This window comes from Geospiza fortis, unplaced genomic scaffold (assembly GCF_000277835.1).
Source record: "Geospiza fortis unplaced genomic scaffold, GeoFor_1.0 scaffold361, whole genome shotgun sequence".
In the NCBI taxonomy this organism is placed as follows: Eukaryota; Metazoa; Chordata; class Aves; order Passeriformes; family Thraupidae; genus Geospiza; species Geospiza fortis.
The window spans coordinates 1,073,536-1,094,208 of record NW_005054356.1 but is presented as its reverse complement, the minus strand read 5'-3'; the positions used below and the strand labels follow the sequence as shown (position 1 = coordinate 1,094,208).

The window sequence follows — 20,673 nt, the reverse complement described above, 5'->3', positions numbered from 1 at the left end:
GGTAAAAACAAGTTTGTGTCTCGGTGTCTGCCTTCTAATTTTGTACAGACAGTAACAGAGAAGTCCCTCCCACCACAGATTTACTACTACCCATAATTGTACATTGCAAGCAGGCACAGAGCAGTGCGTGGGTGACTCAAAGCCCTGGCACACATCCTCTTCACAGCTACTTATAGGAAGGATGAAAATAAACTTCTTGTTGAATTGAACATGATGTTCTGGCAACAGAGCTGCCTATTTAAGAGGCAGATCCTCTGCCTCCTGATGGGCAGCAGACACAAGCAGCTTTATGAGAAGCAAAACCAGGGCACTCCCATTTCTCCTCCCTTTGCCTGGGCTGTGAGAGGGATCCTTCCCACCACCTCCCTTCTCAATTCATCTGCAAAACCACCTGACATGAGGAACAATCAATGCAGTTGCTGCTGGCTACAGCTCATTTACTGATGGCTGGATTGATTGCTCCCTTGTCAGTGCAGGGTCCACAGGCACATGCACGTGTCCAAGTCTACCCAGTTCACTCCTCCCTTTGGAGAGGACCATCAGAATCACATGGATCTTACTAACACCAGCAACAGGAGTCCAAAGTGGAACTTTTGGCTTCAGCTACAAATCCAAAAGAAAGTCAGTTTTGTGGCACTCATACACATAGATACGGTGCAACAGATTGTATGAGAAAACTTATTTGGGAAACAGGAACACATTTTGGGGACAGGTAAGAAAGCACAGAAACCTGAGCTGTTTTTCACTGGATTCTGGTTGAATGCTTGCTTGAGTCTGCCAGGGAGGTGAGATACAGACTAATAAGAGGAGGAGAGAGGACTAGAAAGGAAGGAGTGTCTGAGGTGTGGGAAGTCAGCACAGCCCCACATGCACACAGTGGGCTGTACCTGTCCCAAACTGGCCTCTCATCAGCCAGTCTGTGCCCACACCTGCAAGCCCTCAGCCTGCTGTGGCTTTGCTGGGATGCAGCTCCCACAAGGGACAAAGCAGACCCCGCTGAGGGTACCTGTGAGGGCAGAGGACGTGGCAGCAGCTCCTGCTCTCAGGACACATCCATGCATTGCCCCTCTGACAGCAGCCCTGGGTGCTGTGACATGCAGATCCTCAGCCTGCTGAGCACTCAGTCACCTGTAACTGTCCAATATTACAGCCCTTGTGTAGCAGTGCTCCCAAGACATTCATTCCCTTCAATGAGAAGGAGCAATCTGGCAGCATGAAGCAAATATTGATCTCTCAGCAGTCAGAGGCACGTGTGCGAGTCGCTGCGTTCACAAACGTGACCCTGCTCCAGAGGGGACGAGCCATTTGTGGCTTTCCCCACACCCCAGATCCACATCTGCACTTGTGCTCGTGTCCAGCAGGATCCTGGCAGGGCACTGATGGCAGAGGGAAGGCTGTTTTGCTGCAATTATACACCACACATGCTCACCAAGGGAACAAGCCAGGCACCACAGCTCCCCTGGCCCTCTGAGAGCAGAGGGAGCTCATGCACGTCACAGGATTCCCATGTGCACCTTGCACTGGGAAAACAAACACCTCGAGGCCATGTGCAAACTGAGCACTGAGGTGCCTTGAGACCCAGCTGGCTGTACCTGCAGGGTGTTCTGGGGAGAACCACAGGTGACTGAGCTAACTTGCAATGATCTGCTCCTCTCACCCACAGGAGGAACACTGGGAGAACATGGGAGCAAACAAAGACTTTGGCTTTTTAGAGATTATAATAAATACATGTTATCATCTCTCTGAGCGCAACTTACTGGAGAAAACATTCTAAAGGTAGCCTGAAAACACACCCTGAACACTCCCCAAGCTTCAAACCACTGAAGAATACCTTCTGCTTGAAGGTTTATGCTCACTTTGCACAGAACAACAGTAACACAAAATCTTTGCAATTTTTCTGAACACGATAAAGAACTGCACATAAAATACTGTGTGTCCATTCCCTTTTACCCCCACACACTTAGAGTGATTAGTTTAGTATTATGAGGAAGTGTTGGTGTCTGTCCAAACCTGAAGCATCTCTGACACACATGCAGCAATCTCTGAACTGTACCCAGACATCACTTGCAGCAAAGTGACTCTGGTGCCTCCAGTTGTGCTCAGTTTCCAGAGGCAGCTGCAGTCACCTCTGAGTGCTGCCAGTTCAGCTCCACTCACCACTGCTCTTGGCATCCCTTGGTTTAAACTAACAGGGAAACAAAATCCTGGACTGAGCACTCTTAACATGAGACCATGGCAATTCCAGTGACACTGTGGGGGAAGCTGGGCAGAGGTAGGAGCAGCCTGCAAGTAACTCAAGCATTTTCAAGCAAGGTTCAAGATCTTCCCCAAAAGAGCTGGCCCCACAGGTGCTCAGAGGGAGCACTCCTGCCTCACCAGGCAGCACAGAAATACGCAAACCTAGGTTTTCATAACACCCAAGAACAGAAGAGCATTAATTGGCTGTTTTTCCCAGAAGCAAGAAATAGATGTCCAAATCAGCTGAAAGGAAAGGAAATCATTACTGTCACGCAACAGAAGTGGTGGACTATGTAAGTGCTCCCCATGGAGCTCACAGTCACCTTGCCGAGGTGAGTCCACGTGGGGCTGTGAGTCCCTGAGTGAAAAAAGAACAGAAATGAAAAGCACAAGACTCACCCAGCCACGACCACGCTGTGTTGCAGCAGTGCTGGAGCCTCCTGTCCGCCTCAGGCCTTCAGATGGCACCTCCAGCCATGGCTGCTGGGCAGCACAGGAGCCAGGCTGGCCCCGGGTGAGCCCTCCTCACCCACGGGCAGGGGCTTCACTGGATCCACAGGAAATGAGGCAGGACTGATTCATAATCACCTGCACCATACAAAATCCTCTCTCTGCAAAGCCCATGGGGACCGTCTGTAATTACTGAGGGCTCAGGTTTTAGCCTTCACAAAGGCTCCTTCATGGCAGGTGCGTGTTTCATCCTCCAGAGCCTCACACCAGAGTGAGCCTCCCCTGCTCTGCAGTCTGCTGGTAATTGTTATTCAACTGGAGTTTGTTTCCTTTAAATATGAGATGTGAGCATCCTGTCTGGCTGCTCAGTCCCTCCGTGCTCTGTTCTGTGCTCCCCGTGGTGTGAGGGGAGCCGGGGCCATGGTGCCCCCCAGGCCTGGTGTCCCTGAGGTGTGGCGGCGTTCCCGAGGCCGTGGCTGCCCCAGGGATGGACAGTCCCTTCTGAGGAAACTCACTGAGCTCTGCACACAGGGGGTGTTTCTGCTGCTGCCAGAGACAGGATTTCACAGCTATCAGCTTCAGGGAAAACATGAAATAAATATCCAGAATAGAGCACCTGTTGCTCGGAGCCTGCAGCACGCAAGGCCGGCTCACCCGAGCATAGGCACAAACTCACCCAAAATGGTTTCTTGCATTAAAGCTCCTTCAGGAGGCATGTGGATTCTGACAGGGGTCACCTGTGCCCTGCCAGGAGCCCCCAGAAGATCTGTCCTTGTCTCGTTCTGGCTGGCAGCAGGTGGGCCCTGAAGGCGTTCCCACAGAGCAGCTCGGGCTCTGCCCTGCAGCAGCCACGGGGTCTCGCTCTGAGGGCTGAGCGGACAAGGCAGGGGAGTCACTTCACAAGTGGTAAAGTGTCACAGTTGAGATGGCCACAATACCCAGAGCATCCCCACACAATTTCAGAAGGCTTCAACCCAAACAGAGTAACACCACTTCAAAAGGCTGCAAGTGTCTGCCTTTTTTGTCCTTTAGCCCACCCTTTTATACCCTCATGTTAATGCATTGCACCTCTGTGCCCTCTGTTCCCTTTGTGATCGGTCAGTGCCCCTGGGCACTCCATGGCTCATTGCTGTCAATCTGCTCACCTGTTTTTCACCGCTGTGCCCATCCCAATCCCCACAAACTGTGTGCCACACACAGCCCCATCCCAATGACCCCAAACTGTGTGCCACACACAGCCCCATCCCAATGACCCCAAACTGTGTGCCTGCAGTGAAGTCCTGCAGAAAGGGGGTCTGGAGCCCTGAGTGACCCTGGGCCAGCTCCAGCCCCTGTGACCCATCACTGTCAGGGCACCTGGAGCCCTTCCCCTTCAGCAGCTCCCCACCCCACAGCAGCTCAGGAAGGAAGTGAAAGTTGTTTCTGGGCACAGAGAGGCTTCTCCTGAACAGCAGAAATAACAAATAGACCTGAAATGTCCCCAGACCTTGATAACAACACTGTCAGAGGTTTTTGCCACTTCTCCTTTGATTGTGACTCTCCTTGTACTTGGTGTTTTCACTCTATCCCCACCTTCCTGAAACCCTGTTAGAAATTTATTTTTAACCAAAGTCCGTGTCTAGTCTTGTGACTGTGACGCAAAGTTTGGAAGTGTGGTCTGTGTCTCTGAAAAACCCAGGATAAACCCTGCAGTGCTCTCATGTGCACATAGTCCTGCATCTGTCTGCATCTTTTCCTTCTGCTGGGGGTGAAGCTGAGGGTGTGCACAGAAAAATGGACACTTGTATTTATCACAGCCAAAAGGAACAGGGTTTAAATAATCAACCATCATATATTATATATAAATACAGAGCATTCACACAGAATTACAGAATATTTATATACATTTGCATTCTCATTCTGCTCTAATTATTCTGTTAGGCTTTTAATCTCCCAGTTTAAAAGGGGCCTCTGAAATCTAATGTACAGATTTGGGAGAATCTATCAATCTCACATGGCAGGGCTGTAATTAAGAGTGGCTGAGAGAAGCATATGAGCAGCAGGTCAGGTAGAGGTGGACCTTTCATTTGCAGAGGAGCTCTCCAAGTAAGGCATTCTTCCCTGATTTATATTACAAAATGCACTTTGTCTGTTTCAAACAAAACCTAGCCAGACTTGTGTAATTTCTGAGACATGCAGGGAGGAGTCCAAGGGTAGCAGGAATTTAAAATACATGTTTAAAGCCTTCAGTTTCAGCATCATTCCTGTTTCAGTTGGGATTATTACAATTTCTGCTGCTGGAGTACCTGACCCAGAGGTCAGGAGAAAAGCCTTAGGTGATAAAAACATTAGGAAGGGAAAGTGAGAGTTAGGTGTAGGTGTTTCTGGACAAGAGCTCATCTAAGTTTTCTGTTGGTATGAATTTGGTGCAGTAGTTTGTGGTGCTTCCTGTTGCCAAAGGTGTGAGTTTTTCCAGAGAGTTTAATTAAAAAAGGGTGAGGAGTTGTTGGTCTGATAACACATAACCACAGAGTTGATCTGGAAGGTATATTGGGTGGGGCTTACAAAACAAGGAAAAATTAGAATTTAGTGATTTTACTGTGGTTTTTTTCTGCAGTGTGTTAACAATGACATCATTTTTCCATATTTGATAAAACATAGATCCTGCTACAGCATGACTTTGTAATTATTCATTTATATACCCATCAGAGGAACAACTGCAGCAGTTTGCAGTGTGGTCCCTACTCTGAGTATTTCTTTGTGTCTGTAACTTCATCTCTGGCTTGGCAACATCTGCTGGGAGCAGAGGATGAGAATCCTCAGCGCTGCCAGAACGGAGGCCAGGAAGCATCGGGAGCTCTTTCCGATGTGCTGGCTGCATTCTGACATGAAAACCCTCAAATGCAGCCTCTGTGTGTGTGTGTGTGTGTCTGTGTGTGTCTGTGTGTGTCTGTGTGTGTGCCTGCCTAGGGGAGGGCTCCAATTACCTGAGATCCTCTGCAGATATCCCAGTGCCTCCTCGTGGGGGAGGCTCATTTAGTATGCGCAATAAAATCGCTGTGGCACCGATCATCTGATTGGGAGAGTCAATCCTGAGGCAGCACTACTGAAAAGGGGAGGTGGAACCAAGACACTCCGTGCAGACAGCCAGGCTGTGAGCAGCACACGAATTGCACTCAGCAAGCAGGAGCAGAGCTGGGGCATCGGGCTGCTGGGTGAAAATCACAGGAAAGCTTTATTTCTGCCCAGTCTGCCCCTGTCAGGATGCACCACTGGTGTGAGTAGAGAGAAGGAAATGTGCTGCTGTGTGTGATTAAAAGGTGAAGGCAGTGATAGAGGCAGAAGATCTCTGTGAAACTCCTTTGATAACCACCTTGAGAGTGAATTTTACCTCTGGAGTGCTGGTTCCAGCTGACTGTCTGGAAAGTGTCATGAAGAGGATGCAGGTTCCGAGGAAGCATTTCACTGACAACAGAGCAAACTAGAGGAGAACTTTTACCTGCATTCCTGGCATTTGGGAAAAACAATATAAGAAAGAATTCTCTGCCAGGATTCTTTTTTTTTTTTTTTCCTTCTTCACGAGTCCTGGAGAGAGATTTTATACACACCAACCAGAAGTGAGAATTCTACAGACTTTCCAAAGAACAGGCATGGTACAAAATGTGATTTTGGTGTTTTTCCGCAGGCGACTCAGCCAAAGACCCGCTGTTGAGGAGCTAGAAAGAAGGAATATACTGAAACGTGAGTACTTCTTTTTCCTAAAGTATTTTATAGATGTCTGTTGAAATTAGTGATTGCATTTCCAGAACATATTATTTTGAAATAGAGAAATTAATTCACTGGGATCATTTTCTGTACCTAAAACTTTTAATTTTTCACAAAGACTTGCAATTTGACGACAAAAAGAATCGTTTAGGTTCAAGCTGTCAAAAAATTTTCATTCTGATTCCACTGTTACTGGTGTCTGAGAGGGGAATACAATCTGAGTGTCACAGTGCCATGAGAATTGGAGTGACATTTTTCAAGACATGGATTTTCAGGGCAAACACTGAATAGCACTGTCAGTGGAGTGGCTGGGGGAAGCATCCTTGCAGAGATGTGATTCTGTCCAGGTCTGTTTGCTCATGTCACTGGAGATCTTCCAAGTCAAAGACCAGATACCAGAGATACCAGAATTATTAGAGGGACAGTCCCAGGCCTGGGACAGGTGATGCCACAGGGGAGTGTTCTCAGCATCTCTAAAATTCAGGCAAAACTTGCAATTCGTTCCCTAAGTGTTTCCAAGGGATTAAACAAGTCATGAACATAATCCCTTCCTTTAAAACTGCTGAATTAGGGGAAGGTGAGAGACAGCTCTGAAATTGTCTCCACTATGGATCTCAAAAGGGGAATTCCATCTGCTATTTAGTCTCTTTAATGTTGAGAGACAAAACCCAGAGTGATGTGAACTATAGGTTCTCATTAAACAAGCATAAAGCATAAAGCCACAGAAATCTGTCACACAAGCAGTGCTGCCCACACTGTTAGATTTGTATTTAATCATGTTATTGTAATTCACTAGGAAAAAAGTCATCAGCCTTGCATTACCTATAATTTTGTATCTCAAAAACTTTCTTAGTGATTTCTAGGGAAAAACCTTATGCTCCTGCCATTGAAGCTATTTGGGATTTCATTTCAGTTTTCACACAAAGGGGTTCCACAGGCAGCCTGTATTTAGCAGTGTTTTCTGTACAGTTCCAATGCACAGATCACACACAGTAAAATGAGCTCTATTTTGCATGTGCACAGCTTGAGGAGGAAAGGAAATCCTCTTTGCAACATGGGTGGGTGAACTTGGCCAAACTTCACCTGTCATTTACCAGAGAGGCAGAAAAATGCAGTAACCCAAAATCCCGAACTATGTGGAGACAGATTTTCAAGAGTCAGTAACCAAGATCTCTGAAAATCTGTTTCTTTGGGTTTTTTCCCTGGCTAAGGAAAAGCTGATCTCCACTGAAAAAATCTGTTCCTTTGTGCTTACTTTTTTGAAGTGTGCTGGTTACATCCTTAATCTGGGTTAAACTGACCAGTTTTAATAATAAAAAAGTTTGAATACATTCATATAATGAGCTTAGAGAGAGATAAAGCAGAAAGAAGATAAAGCAGAATTAAAGATACTTCCTGAATACCAGCTAAACATACTGGTCTAGATTTGTATCTCATTTAAAGAGCTCCCAGCATGGAGCAAATTTACTGACTTCTGTTGAGTTGCTCAGGCTTTATACAGGTTCAGCTGGGATCAGAACCACTTCCATTTTATTTACCTCTGCCATTATAATAAAAGCTGAGTATCCTGTATAGCTGTAGCAGTATAAAAGCCCTCCAGTGAAATCCCCACGACCTCCTCCAGGTGTAGTAAGGGTTTGTGCAATTTTAAGTTGTGCATTTCCCATCATCTTTGATGTTCATAATTGGTACTGCTGACAGAAATTCTTTAATGGACTCAGAATTCATATTTGTGCAATCCTGGTAAAAAAAAAAGAAGAGAAGCATATTGCAAAGTACAACTACTGTCACGTTAAAGCAAATCTCAGCAAGATTTCAAACAGTGATTTCTTATCTCCTTCAGGGAATTGTTTCTCAGATAAAAGTAATACTTAAAAAGCAAATTTAAAGCCAGCACTTTCTTACAGTTTTGTTGATTTTCCAAGTCCTTTAACCATAGAAACTCTGCTGGCTTCCCACCAAGCATGAAAAGCAAATGAACTAAAATCACATCCCAGGTGTCAGATGTGTCCTTGCTGAAGAGAAAGCTGAACTCAAGCCAAGAAGGCATCTCTTGAACCCCACTGTGCAGTCCCTGCTTCATTCTGAACCCAAGGAGATGCTTTAGTGTCACACAGAGCTCAGAATGAGTTCCAGCTCTGCACAGGCCCCCTCAGCACTGGGAGCATCTCTGCTGAGATCTACAGAACCAGCCCTCAGCAATGAATGGAGCTGTGTGGGCAGAAGATGGTGATGGGAAAAGCCTCTCTGGGCTGGCTGAGTAATAATGCCTGAGTTCTAGAATCGCTTTGCCAGCATTTCATACCAAGTCTCAGTTTTTTTTTTTTTTTGTAAAAGAACTATTTATTTTATTTCTTGGAGCTGGAAATAAGCACTGAACCCAAGTGAATAGAAATAAGTTACTACACATCTATATTTGGAAAAGTATTTTTTGATCAGAAAGGTTATTTTTGGCTTTTCTTTGGGAATTAGAATCATAGAATCACAGAAATGTTTGGGTTGGAAGGGACCTTAAAAATCATCTTGTTCCAGCCTCTGCCATGGGCAGGGACCCTTTCCACTGGACCAATCTCCCTCAAAGGCTTCCAGGGATGGAGCAGCCACAGTTTCTCTGGGCAGTTCTTTCACTGCATATCACATCATATCTTTAAAAGGCACTACACCACAGAAAATTATCTATTTTTAATTTAAAAAAAAGTACAAAATAGAAATATCTACTGTAAAATGGGTGAATTAAAGCTGAATGAATAGCTTCTTGCAGGTGTCTCTATATCTAAGAATACCCTCTACTTTTGAAAGCCTGTTCTCCTTTTACACGTTGCAGACTGAAATAGCTGCTCATCCCTGACACAGCACTAATTTTAGCTGACCTGTTCTCTTTACATTTTGTGCCTTGCCACTGAACTATAATGCAGCACATTATAGCATCTTAAATTCATTTGATTCACATTTCTAGCCTAGGCAGGTGTAGCTGTGCACTTCTATGTTTTTTAAAATAGATTTGATTGCATCTCAGTGTCATCTAATGAGCACAAAAATCAGGGAGAAAAATGCTTCATTGTTAAAAATATCTTGGAAATCCATCTGCAGTGCTAGTGGGTTTTGGAGGCATAGCAGAAATCACGTGTGTGCTTTAACACTGGAAATATCTAATGCAAGAGGTATAATAAACCTCAGAGTAGTACCCAGAGAATCCCTGAATGGTTAAACCTTTTTCTCTGGCTCTGCAGCTTTGTTCAGGTCACGGGCTCACGCCTTAATTTAGTAACAGCTAGTACTGGGAATAGAAACGCCATTAACTCCTTTCCTAAGGCAGGGGATCTATTTCTCACTGTTACAGCACTCCAGGCTATTTTTAGAGCCAGTGTGTAGGAGTTCTCACGGCTGGAATGTTAATAGGCACAACATACAAAGACAGGGGCTGAGCTCAGAGCTCCGCACAGGAACCCTGGCAGGAGGAAGGGGTCTCATGTCAGGGGAAGCCAAGGTGCCAGGAGTGATGCAGCCTGAGGGAGCAGGGCTGAGGACACAACGGGCTCTCCCTGGAGCTGCTGCAATGACTCCTGAGCCTCTGACAGCATGAATGGCTCCAGCAGTATGGGGAGTAAAAAAGGATGATTGATCAGCTATGGAGTGTGTTGATTTTCCTTCTGAAGTTGATCCGAGTGGAGCGTTGGTGTGGCTGTTTCATTAAATCCCCGTGGAGTTCAGAGCTGACACTGGCACCAGCACGGTGTCCTCACAGAGAGGTGACTCTGTGCTCCAGCTCACACCAGAGATGCACTGAATTACCAAAACACACAACTACCAGCTGCTCGTTGGGCTCTGCTCATTATTGCCTGGAACCTGGGAAAACACCAAACTTCCTCATGAGGAAAGTCATCTTTTTTTTTATATTCTCTGCAGAACGAAATGATCAAACGGAACAGGAGGAGAGGAGGGAAATCAAGCAGAGACTGACAAGAAAGGTAAAATCTTGCAATACTTGCTATTAGCTTTTAGAAATTTAGCAAAATTACTATAATATCACCCAGCCATAGAGGTTGTTATTACACAGAACCTCCCTTAATATGCATCCTCCTCAGCAGTGTCTGGTAATATCAATTATAGACATACCTACCTTATCTCAGCTAGATGAAATTGAGTAGAATATTTACATATAAATTTACTCAGAAAATGGGTATTATGGCATATTTGTCAGCTCCGTTGCTGGTAAAGGACATTTTCACTCTTTGTAGCAGAGCTGACTCCTTGCTGAACACCAGGTCTGCTCCCATAGTACATTTCTTCTTGCATTTAAAATATTCTCAGCATAAGAATGAGATCTTGTTGTTCTGTTCTTGGAAATCCCTAATGCAATTACAGACCAATATGCTGATAACTTGTTCAGGCTTGACTGAAATTCTTACAGAGGGTCTAGTGCTGAGAATCTCACACAATCTGCCTCTGCCTGTAGTAGAACACCCTCCAGCATCCAGAATTATCCAGAGATCATAAAAAGTCCATCATGATTCCTTTGCATTTTGAAAATATATTTTATCAATCTCTGGGTTAAGATATTTTCTTCTTTTGTCCATGATAAAGGCATTGTTCTGTAGCTCCATTTAAACCATTATTACTTTGCTAGCAGTTCTCCAAATGGTGAAATATTTCCCTGGAGTTTCCAAGGGTTGGGTGGTTTTCCATATTTGTAAATGCACACCGAGCCAAGATGAAACGAAGCAAATGTTGCATTTTTTACTGACTCATTTGTTATTAACACTGGTTTTATTTCACAAAACTTCTGAATACAGCTTAACCAGAGACCTACGGTTGATGAACTGAGAGACAGAAAGATCCTGATTCGATTCAGTGATTATGTGGAAGTGGCAAAAGCACAGGACTACGACAGGAGAGCAGATAAACCATGGACACGACTGTCAGCAGCAGACAAGGTACTGACAAACTACAAAGTTCTGCTTTCTCCTTGCTTTGTAATGATATATCACGTTCCCAACAGACTCGAACATCTGCAACATTTCAGCTCTGTAAACTTTACCATGATTTTTTATGTTGACATCATACCAATGTCACAAAAAAACCTTTTTAGTACTCAAAAGGCTTCTACCCACCCACCCAAAAAGGTGGATACAATATTTAGGCTCCAAATCAAAACCATTTCCAGCCAATAGAGTATTAACCTTTATTCTCAGACTGGAAGTTTTGTCCCACACATGCAAAGATTTCCTCTCCTGTTTCCTGTGAATGCTCAAGGAGGCACTGGACCCACATTCTCCTGAGCATGAACTCTCATTTTGCCCCATCACATCCCTGCCACGTACCTGATTCACAGCCCATTTAAGTGTCACATTTAGAGGCTTGAGTAGTAAGAATAGTTCACCATGATTCCAGCCAGAACATTGGGAAGTTTCAGGGCTGCAGGAAGCAGAAAGAGCAGGATGCTGAGACAATTACTGGAAAATGGCGAACACAGGACTGTTAACATGGCTTTGTGCTGAGCTCTCAAACACTTTGGTTTCCATCCCAGTGTCTCCCCAGTAAGGGACAAATGGGTTTAGAGGACTCATAGAAAAGGAACAGAGCGCTTCTACTCGCAGCTGCTCTCCCAAGCTCTCTAAAATGGTGAATAAACTATTGCATAGTAATCAACAGAATAAGGATTTTATATTTTCCTTGTATGTATCTTTACTACAATTAGACTTTTCCTGGTTTTACTGTGTCAATGTTCATGTTTCAATTAACAAGGCAGCTTAAAGAAAGTGACAGTTCTGCTCATACTGGTGGGACATATCGGGAAGTCAGGGTCAGAGCTGCACCTCTGCATTTGTGACTGAAAAATGGATCAATTTCTTGGCAGCTTCTCCTAATCTTTAATAAATTCTAACTGGAATCTTATTAAATGTGAGACAACCAGCTCTGAGGTGTTATTCTTTCAGAATTGCTTCTAGACAGCAGTGACCCTGTCAGCAATCAATAACAAATGAGAAGTATTGTGTCACCAATCCATACAACCCAAATATTCAGCATTTCTGCCAGCACAAGAGTGCTCTGCTATACCCAATACTTGGTTTATCTACCCCAGAAAACTGCTCTGCTCTGCAGGTCTGGGATTTTGCTCACAAACACAACATTATTTGTTCATGTTTTTCTCTTTTCAATTCCTAGGCAGCAATTCGGAAGGAGCTGAATGAATACAAAAGTAACGAAATGGAGGTTCATGCATCAAGCAAACATTTGACAAGGTCAGTTTTCCAGCTGCTTATCTCTGCTGCCTGCTAAAAGCTCTGACTCCTTGACTCCTGAACATGTGGATTGCACTCTTACATGCTGGATGTGGGAGAATATGCAAAGGGAGGTTAATATTAAAAGAAAATTGGAGCCTTTCTTTTCATGAGGAAAATCCAATTTTCTCATTTTTTAGGGGGCTTTTATTAGCACATACCAAGAAACCTGCAGACATTCTCCAGAGCATCCCTCAGATGGCATTCCTTGCACCAAAGATAGGACAAAAAAATTAAAGTATATAACACAGAAAACAATATGATTTTTTAAAGTAGAACAACATAATACACTGTTTAAAGATCTCTGAATTAAATGTACTCGAGTCTGCAGCCTTATCACAAACACTGAAAATTCCCTGCTCAGAAATACAGAACTGCACTGACCATAACAGGCCAGTGCCCAGGGGTAATGCCTTTGTTCTAATTGGATTTGTTCTAAAGGATTCAGCCTGGGGATTTCAGTATTCCCTGCCAGTGCAGTTGCTATTGGAAGGAGCCCCAGGTAACTTAATGACACTTAATGTCACTCCCTGTCAGGAGGAGGTCAGGAGAGAGAACAGGGCTGGGCTGTTGTCACTCTCCACGTGATTGGAGATTCCACTGGGAACCTGGTCAGGGCAGTGCCTGCTCCACGTGCCAGCAGTGGTGCCAGGGACTGTTGTTTAAACACAGATCAAAACATTCATTTCCCTTCTTCAACAATATGAGAGGCTGATTCCACAGGCACTGGTACTTGCAAAAAGGCATCATCAAGGGCAAAGCAGCTTCACTGCATTGATGGAATGAACGTGGGAAGGGAAGAGGGATGGCTGCAGTTTCAGTCTGGCAGTGAGCTATACATTTCTTAATTGGAGCTACCTGGGGAGTTTCACTAGATGATAATGAGAGATTCTGAAATTTGTTCAGGATATTAGGAGTAAACAGGCTTCCAATTTACAATTAGTGCTAGGGCATTACATATGACTGGGGCTTTAATTATGGATGTCAGCCAAAAGAACAAGCCTACAGAGCAAGAAGAATATTTATTCCAGAATCTAAGGTTATCAAACATTTCACCAACAGTATCTCTTCATACTTTATGAAGCATTTCAACATTGCTTAACTCTTAAAAAAGAACAAGATCACTGCACAATGAAGAATATTGCTACCAATGACAAATTGTGGCTTCATTTACTTAAAAAAACAAAACAAACCCACATCAACTACATACCTGGGTTTGCAACTTCATTCCCAAAGAAATGTAACCGAGGTACACTGGCCCTGAGGACTGTACCTGCACTGCAGTCGTGCACAGGGCTGGGAATTTGCTGGGGAAAATGAAGAGTTGCTAATATTCTCAGCACTGTCACTGTACCTTTAAACAGAATGAATACTTCTTTGGGCTTTTAAAAATTTTGTTAATGTAACATAAAATAATTGAATAAAAAATAATTGAATTATATTGCAAAGTGGTTTGAAACGTGTTTCTTTTCTTTTAGATTTCACAGGCCATAGAAATTTTCTTCTGAGAAGAATCTGTCTTTACTTTTTGATATTGCTGCTGAACACACATCAGGGAACCCTGAAGCCTTTCCCTGAGGTTCAGTGCAGGCTCCCTGGACGTTGATGTGACAGAAGGACTCTGCAGTGAAGCCTCTGCAGCCCTTGGGGACAGGACGCCAGCCCCGAGCTCTGGAGGCAGAAGAGTCTGGCCAGTGGAGTGGGACAAGCTGCTGAAAAAGACTGAAGTGAAGCTACTTGGGAGAGCCTCCTCCTCTCCTTTCCCACCTGAGTGGAACTGGTTTGCAGGCTGCCTTGGAAAAGGAGATGTTGTGCATGTACAGGCTTTACCATTCCAAGGCCTCCGACATAAATGGACATGACACTCTGTCATCCAGTATTACGTTGACAAGACATTTTGAACTTACCACAATTAGTTTGTAAAACACCTAAGTTCATGTTCTAAAAACTAATTTAATGTATTATAATTTCATTCTTTTTTATATACTGTCTAACAGAATCACAGCTGCAAGCATTTTTGATTCCTGTTACTTTTGTTCTTTAATTAAATGACTACTTATTGCAGGAAATGAACATGTTTCCTAAAGCTCTTTTTTTCCCAGGGATAATTGGGAAGAGATTATTATGATCCAAACCATTTGACTTCTTCATCAACACAGGGTCTGCAAAAGGATGATCTCAACTAAGGTTTTCCATCTGGTGGAAAAGCATAAGCTGGCTGTCACTCTGCACCAGCTGAGGCTCTGACCCTCTAAAAATGACAATTTGGTTCACTGTTATTCCAAATTACTAAACTGGACAACCAGAGGCAGAAATGTAACAATGTACTTTGATGTTTAGCAAACAAATGGTTTTAATGCTTTCTTGACAGTAAGAAGAAAAAAGTTACTAAATGCTAATAACAAAGTAAATAGAACTGGTTGAGATGGATGTAAAGCCAGACATTTTAATAATGCCTGACATGGAGAAGCACCTGAGGATTTACTCAATGCTACTAAAAAATAATTGTGAGAAAAATAACACATTGATAGCTGGGAATCAGATGTGATGAGACAGAAAAAATGGTGAATCCACCACAAGATCAACATTTCTCTGCAAGACTCTGAAGTGCTGCCATTCTAGGGAGTCATGCAATGTTAAAAGCTTGAAAAAGGCATTCTTGGTCCTGTAGCTTCATTGAGATGATCTCCATGAAGTGTGAAAATAATAAAATGCAGTCTGTCAAACTGCTTGTATAGATTACTACTGAATTGCTGTGAGGTGGGGAAGAGCCCCCACAGAGTGACAGCTCTGTCCCAGGTGGGGATGGAATCACAGGAACTGGAGCTGCTCCTGGAGACCCTGCCAGGCAGGAATGGAAGGTAAGGACACCCAGTGCAACACAAAGTCTGTGTCAGTGCAATGGGACAGGGAACTCAGGACTCCTGCAAGAGGTGGTGTCAACATTTTAATGTTTGTCTCACTTGACTATCAGCTGAAGGCTTGAATGACCCCATCACTTGATCCAAAGATGTGTTTTTTCCTCTTTATTGTAATTTTTTAACTTGCTGGCTTTTCACAGAAATATGTAACATCATAACTAGCCTTTTAACATACATCTATAATTTTATTATTAATAATACAGGAGTAATTAACAAGAAAACAGTGATAGTCCACGTGCAATATACAAAAAGGCTAAAGAGAAAGGAGAGCAAAGTTTCTTCAGCAGAAGAAGCATTTTGTTTGAGATGAGCCACTGTTAACTACAAACTAAACTTGCTAATAACCCATGTACAGTATGTCCTGTTTAGCAGGGATGCACACTTCCACTGCCAATAAATATTATACAAAACACATTAAAATGATGTTGAAAAACATAATAAAAATATAGCAAGGCTAACTTAGAGCAGGTTTTAAATGCCAAACACTGCCCCTGAGCTGTGTCACTGCTGCACCTGAAGCCTGGGGTAGCTCTGAGTGGCTCCATCCTCTCCGCGCTCTGATCCTTCCTCAGCCAGCCCGGCCTCTGCTCTGCTCCTGGGAAGGCACAAGCTGTGACAATTCCAGAGCCACTGAGCCCTGGCCCTCAGCACTGCCTGCCTGCTCTGGGGGGCTGGGGAGGTGTCTGGACATCCCTGGGCCATGGATTCCTTCTGGAATTTGGGATCCCACCTCAGAGGGCACATTCAGCTCAGGGGCGCTGTTCTTCCTCCCAGTGGGAAAGGGAAGCAGGCTGGCAGTGCACAATTCCTGTCCATAACTAAAAACAAGGCAGGAGTATTATTTTTCCCACATGGCCTCATTGTAAGAAAGAATTTGAGCCTTGCAGTGCACTTTTAAAGCCTTGTACAGTTTAGGGACAAGTCCTGTTTCCTTCAGATGAAATTCAATCACAGCAGTGGAAAGAAAAGTTTAACATCTCAAGGAGTCCATCTGGTGGAGATCACAGTGAGCACAGGCTCAAAAACCCAAACCACACAAAAACCAGAAGCTCAGAAAACATTTGTACAGTGATGTAAATGGGATGAGTGGACCAAATCATTTACTGGAAATTTCAGTGTAATTATTGCCAGAGAGGCAACACAGCCTTGTGGCTTTAAAATTCTTACCCAAAACATTTGCACAGAAGCTTTATCTGACTTCTTAATGATTTAAAGCAAAATAACAATGATATTGAGTAAAAAACCCAACAGACAGCATCTGTTTTTCTCGACTTGTTTAATAGAACTATTTGCAAGACAGTTCCAACACAAGTGTTGAGAGTGTTCTCTCAGAAAATCCTACTGAAGTCTAACACCACAGACAAACAGGACTGAGATCAAACCAGGTGGTTTGGTCCCTAAATAATTCCTGGCTTGTATTCTGGATCAAAACATTGATTCAAAGTGAAATTCAAAGTGATTTCTCTGAAATTCAGTTAAGTAACCTATAAATTGTTAAAGAATTATTTAGAAGTAGCATTTGCTAAAAATAAAATGGCATATTACATTTTAGCAGACTCAGTAAAATAATTCCAAATCTCACAGGTGAGTGGGTAAGTCTTATCCACACAGATTTTAATATTTTTAAGGAAAATATACTTTCATTACAGTAGTGCCCTTGAGTGTGACCAAAAAAAAAAAGGACCATATTTTCCATTCCAAAAGTGTTTATATTCACCTTGAATTTCAGGAAAGAATCTGAAAAATCACTTCAGAATTCTGCCTTTGATTGAAAGAAGGTCTGCAATCCCCTGCGAACGTTACACAGCTCCTCTTCTTGCTGTACAAAAAAAAATACATTTATCACTTTTATCACATTTATCACATGCTTTTGAAAAAAGGCAGATTTTATTTCATGTATTGCAATCCTGGAGCACTGTACATGCTGCTTAGTCTATCAAAGATGATACTTTTCATCATTAGGACAGAACTAAACGAGTCCATCCACATCTCCCTGTGGCTCCCATCACTCAGGTAAGGTTTTAAATATAGTAAAGTCAGTGACTTTGCATTCTGATTAATTATTTTTGACAGGGGACTAGAAATCAAAATTTTAGTAATTTAGTGTTCAACAGCAAAAAAAAAAAAAGAAAAAAAAGAGGACAAGATAAATTTATTTACCATTTCTTTTAGAAATTTCTCTTGGAGTCCTTTTATGTCTTCTTTCAGCAGATGCATCTACAAAAAGACACTGAATGCATCTCCTCTGCTCTCAACTGCCACCACATTTTCAAGCAAACAATGATTTCCCTAAATGTGTCATAACCAAGAGATGTCTAGGGAAAAGGATGTTTTAAATTTTTTCTTTCTTGGATGAGTAACACCAGTAAACAAAGTAATAGAATTCAGAAGAAGTCCTGAGAACTGCACACACCTTGCAATGGGTGAAATTAAGGCATAAACACTGGATATTGTGAAATGAGGGGACATTTTATGGCAAAAGCTAAAACAATATTATGGAACATTAATATAATGCTGAGGATAAAATCATCAGGAAAAAAGTCAGCGCTGGTATCTGTGGGTACAACTGAGGAATTATTACAATGAGCAAAACAGAAGTTCACCATACCTCTGAAGTAAAAATATTTTCTTCACACCCAACAGAATGGTAGATATTCTTTTCAAATGAAGTTTTAAGAATCTGAATTCTAAAGAAATAAAGGCAGTTTAAACAACTTTGCTACAGAAGAACTTGCTACAATGAGCACAAATACATCCCATTGTTGGGAGTCTATTTGCATTTAAAGCATGGATTAATATCCCCATCATTGTTACTGCTGGAACAGTCCCTGAGGTATGTGGAGAAATTTAGCTGGAGAATAATTACGTGAACATTTTAATCTCATTTTCTCATCAACCATCTCTCTTTTATGGAAGAAGTTGCAGAGAGAAGAGAAGTTGTGCTCATCTCCCTCAAGTGAAGAGAACAGAAATCTCATCCCAGGATTAGTGAACCCTACTGACCTCTGCTGCTCATTTTTCATGTACACACTAAAAGTGTGGGAATGCTTTTTCCAAAAGGTCTGGAAAGAAAAATATTAAGAGATATTAATCAATGGAAACTGATTTTCCAAACTAAAAGTCACTAATTTCTACTATGAACAAAATGACAACCACAGACTGAACACAGAAGGGGCAGGAGTTACACAGCCCCCACAGGAGCTGGAAAAACCCAGCCCATTAAAGCACTTGGAGGAATTTATTGTAGGACAAAAACATAGAGGAGTTCATACAGTGGATACATGCAGGAAAACACAGAGTGACCTTGGGATTCCAAGAGCATCCTGACACCCCAAATGCATTATTTGAAATTTGACACAACTAGAAGCAAAAAGGTAAGGGCTTTGAAAATCAACATTAATGATATTAAGTTAAAGATGGTGTGAATGATCTACAGATTCCAAAGAATTCCCTTTTACCCATGAGCAAAGCACTAAAATACAAACCGAGAATTCTTTTTCCATGCTTTTCAGGGACTGAGAATCCTTTTCAAATTTCTCAAGCTCCTCAGTGAGAGTAAAATGAAATTTGTCCAGCTGCTTGATCCTACCAAAACAAACCAGGTTACTTGCAGAAGGTATTCACTGCATTTCAAGGATGTTGTAACAGAAATCTGCCATGACTGACCTGCATTCATGGAGTTGGTAACTCATGGTGGCCAAATGCTGATGGGCAGCTCTCAGTGTTTGCTTATTAAAATTATCCATTTTCCGGGAGCGGTTCTAAGAGGGTGTTTTAACATGAAATTCAGATTATTTACACTTTATAATAAAAAAATACCTGCAATATTCAGTACTGTAACTGCTTAATAGCACAACAAACCCCCTTTAAAAAATGTAATGGTGTGGTGCAAGCCAAGCTGTCGCCCATGTGCTCGTGTACTCCCCATGAGATGCACATGAAGGGTCTTGCCTCAATTTTCTTGGTAAATTCTTTCTGGAGCTGCTGACAAATGCTGATGGTTGAGCAATCAGGCTTCCAGAATTCTGCATCCAAACCAGACAGGTCATTTGCAGATTGAGTGGAGACACTTTCAGACACTGAAGAGAACAAAAAAATCTCAAATTCAGTATTATAAAGTCCCCAGTCTGAAGTTAGGCACCTTTTGTTCTACATAAATTAATGTCATCAATTAGATTAGAATCCGTTTATATTTCCATATCAATTTTCTGACTTTTCATATGGATCCAGTCTCTAAATATTTAGCATTTTTTATTCTTTGCTTTAACATGTAAAATGCCTTTTTATAGATATTCTATTTCCTTGTTAAACCTTGAATTTGTCACATTATTTCAAACCTTTGCACTGTCAGTCCATGACCAACCTCTGCAAGTAGCAGCATCATCTGCTGCTTTAAATAATTTTTTGGGCTGTAAATTTATTCTTCTCCTTCCTTTCTTTTCCTCCTCTTTGCTTGTTTCTGCCTCATCAGAGCTGCCTTCTGTGGCACTGTGGTAAGTTCGTTTGAGGAATGTTGGTACACTTGGTCCTTCAACAAATATGGAAACAATGCTGAATTTTAGCATTATTTACAACAATGAGACAGGAGGATAAACAAGATTTTATTGACACATTGGATGCAAACTCTAGGAGGATGTATCTTGGCTTTAAAACATGAGAATGATATAGAAATTAATAACCATCACATTTATAGAGGGCATGTTCAACTGAACTCTGACTGATGAGCAAGTCTGGGATTTTTTCTGATAAAACCATTATCCCCATTGTTTCCCAGTATCAGTAGAAATGTCTCTAACTTTTTATCTGGAGCACAAGTAACTCTTTACTAAAGCTGCATTTTGGAGCCTGATTTTTAGTTTTTTGGGATAATTAAAACAGCAGAGAAAATGAGAAGAGTAAGAAATTGAGTAGTACTGAAAACATATCATCTATAAGAAGATTTAAAAACTTTGGCCATATTATTATGCCAAATAAAACATTTTTCTTAACCTTTATGGCGACACATAGGAAGTCTTTTGCTTTAAATTAAATGTCTATAC

General features: G+C 42.5%; 2 protein-coding genes across 3 annotated transcripts in view; one reads left to right on the top strand and one right to left on the bottom strand.

Moving 5' to 3' along the window:
* The window catches only part of PHACTR3 (phosphatase and actin regulator 3), a 47,941-nt gene extending 32,502 nt beyond the window's left edge, over positions 1-15,439 (top strand). For both annotated transcript variants that reach the window (XM_031059117.1, XM_014308079.2), the window contains exons 8-12: positions 6,353-6,408; positions 10,339-10,400; positions 11,226-11,366; positions 12,598-12,674; positions 14,192-15,439. In XM_031059117.1, coding sequence (XP_030914977.1) covers positions 6,353-6,408; positions 10,339-10,400; positions 11,226-11,366; positions 12,598-12,674; positions 14,192-14,207 — 352 coding nt within the window. In that variant the 3' untranslated portion in view covers positions 14,208-15,439. The remainder of the gene's footprint in view (positions 1-6,352; positions 6,409-10,338; positions 10,401-11,225; positions 11,367-12,597; positions 12,675-14,191) is intronic.
* Positions 15,440-16,155: 716 nt separating this feature from the next.
* SYCP2 (synaptonemal complex protein 2) overlaps positions 16,156-20,673 on the bottom strand; it is a 23,417-nt gene continuing 18,899 nt past the window's right edge. Inside the window, exons 37-45 of the mRNA XM_031059081.1 lie at positions 19,998-20,162; positions 19,586-19,713; positions 19,301-19,395; positions 19,120-19,219; positions 18,638-18,696; positions 18,243-18,321; positions 17,795-17,851; positions 17,352-17,453; positions 16,156-16,229 (exon numbers count right to left, since the gene is read on the bottom strand). Of these exons, the coding sequence (XP_030914941.1) occupies positions 17,385-17,453; positions 17,795-17,851; positions 18,243-18,321; positions 18,638-18,696; positions 19,120-19,219; positions 19,301-19,395; positions 19,586-19,713; positions 19,998-20,162 (752 nt within the window). The 3' untranslated portion in view covers positions 16,156-16,229; positions 17,352-17,384. The remainder of the gene's footprint in view (positions 16,230-17,351; positions 17,454-17,794; positions 17,852-18,242; positions 18,322-18,637; positions 18,697-19,119; positions 19,220-19,300; positions 19,396-19,585; positions 19,714-19,997; positions 20,163-20,673) is intronic.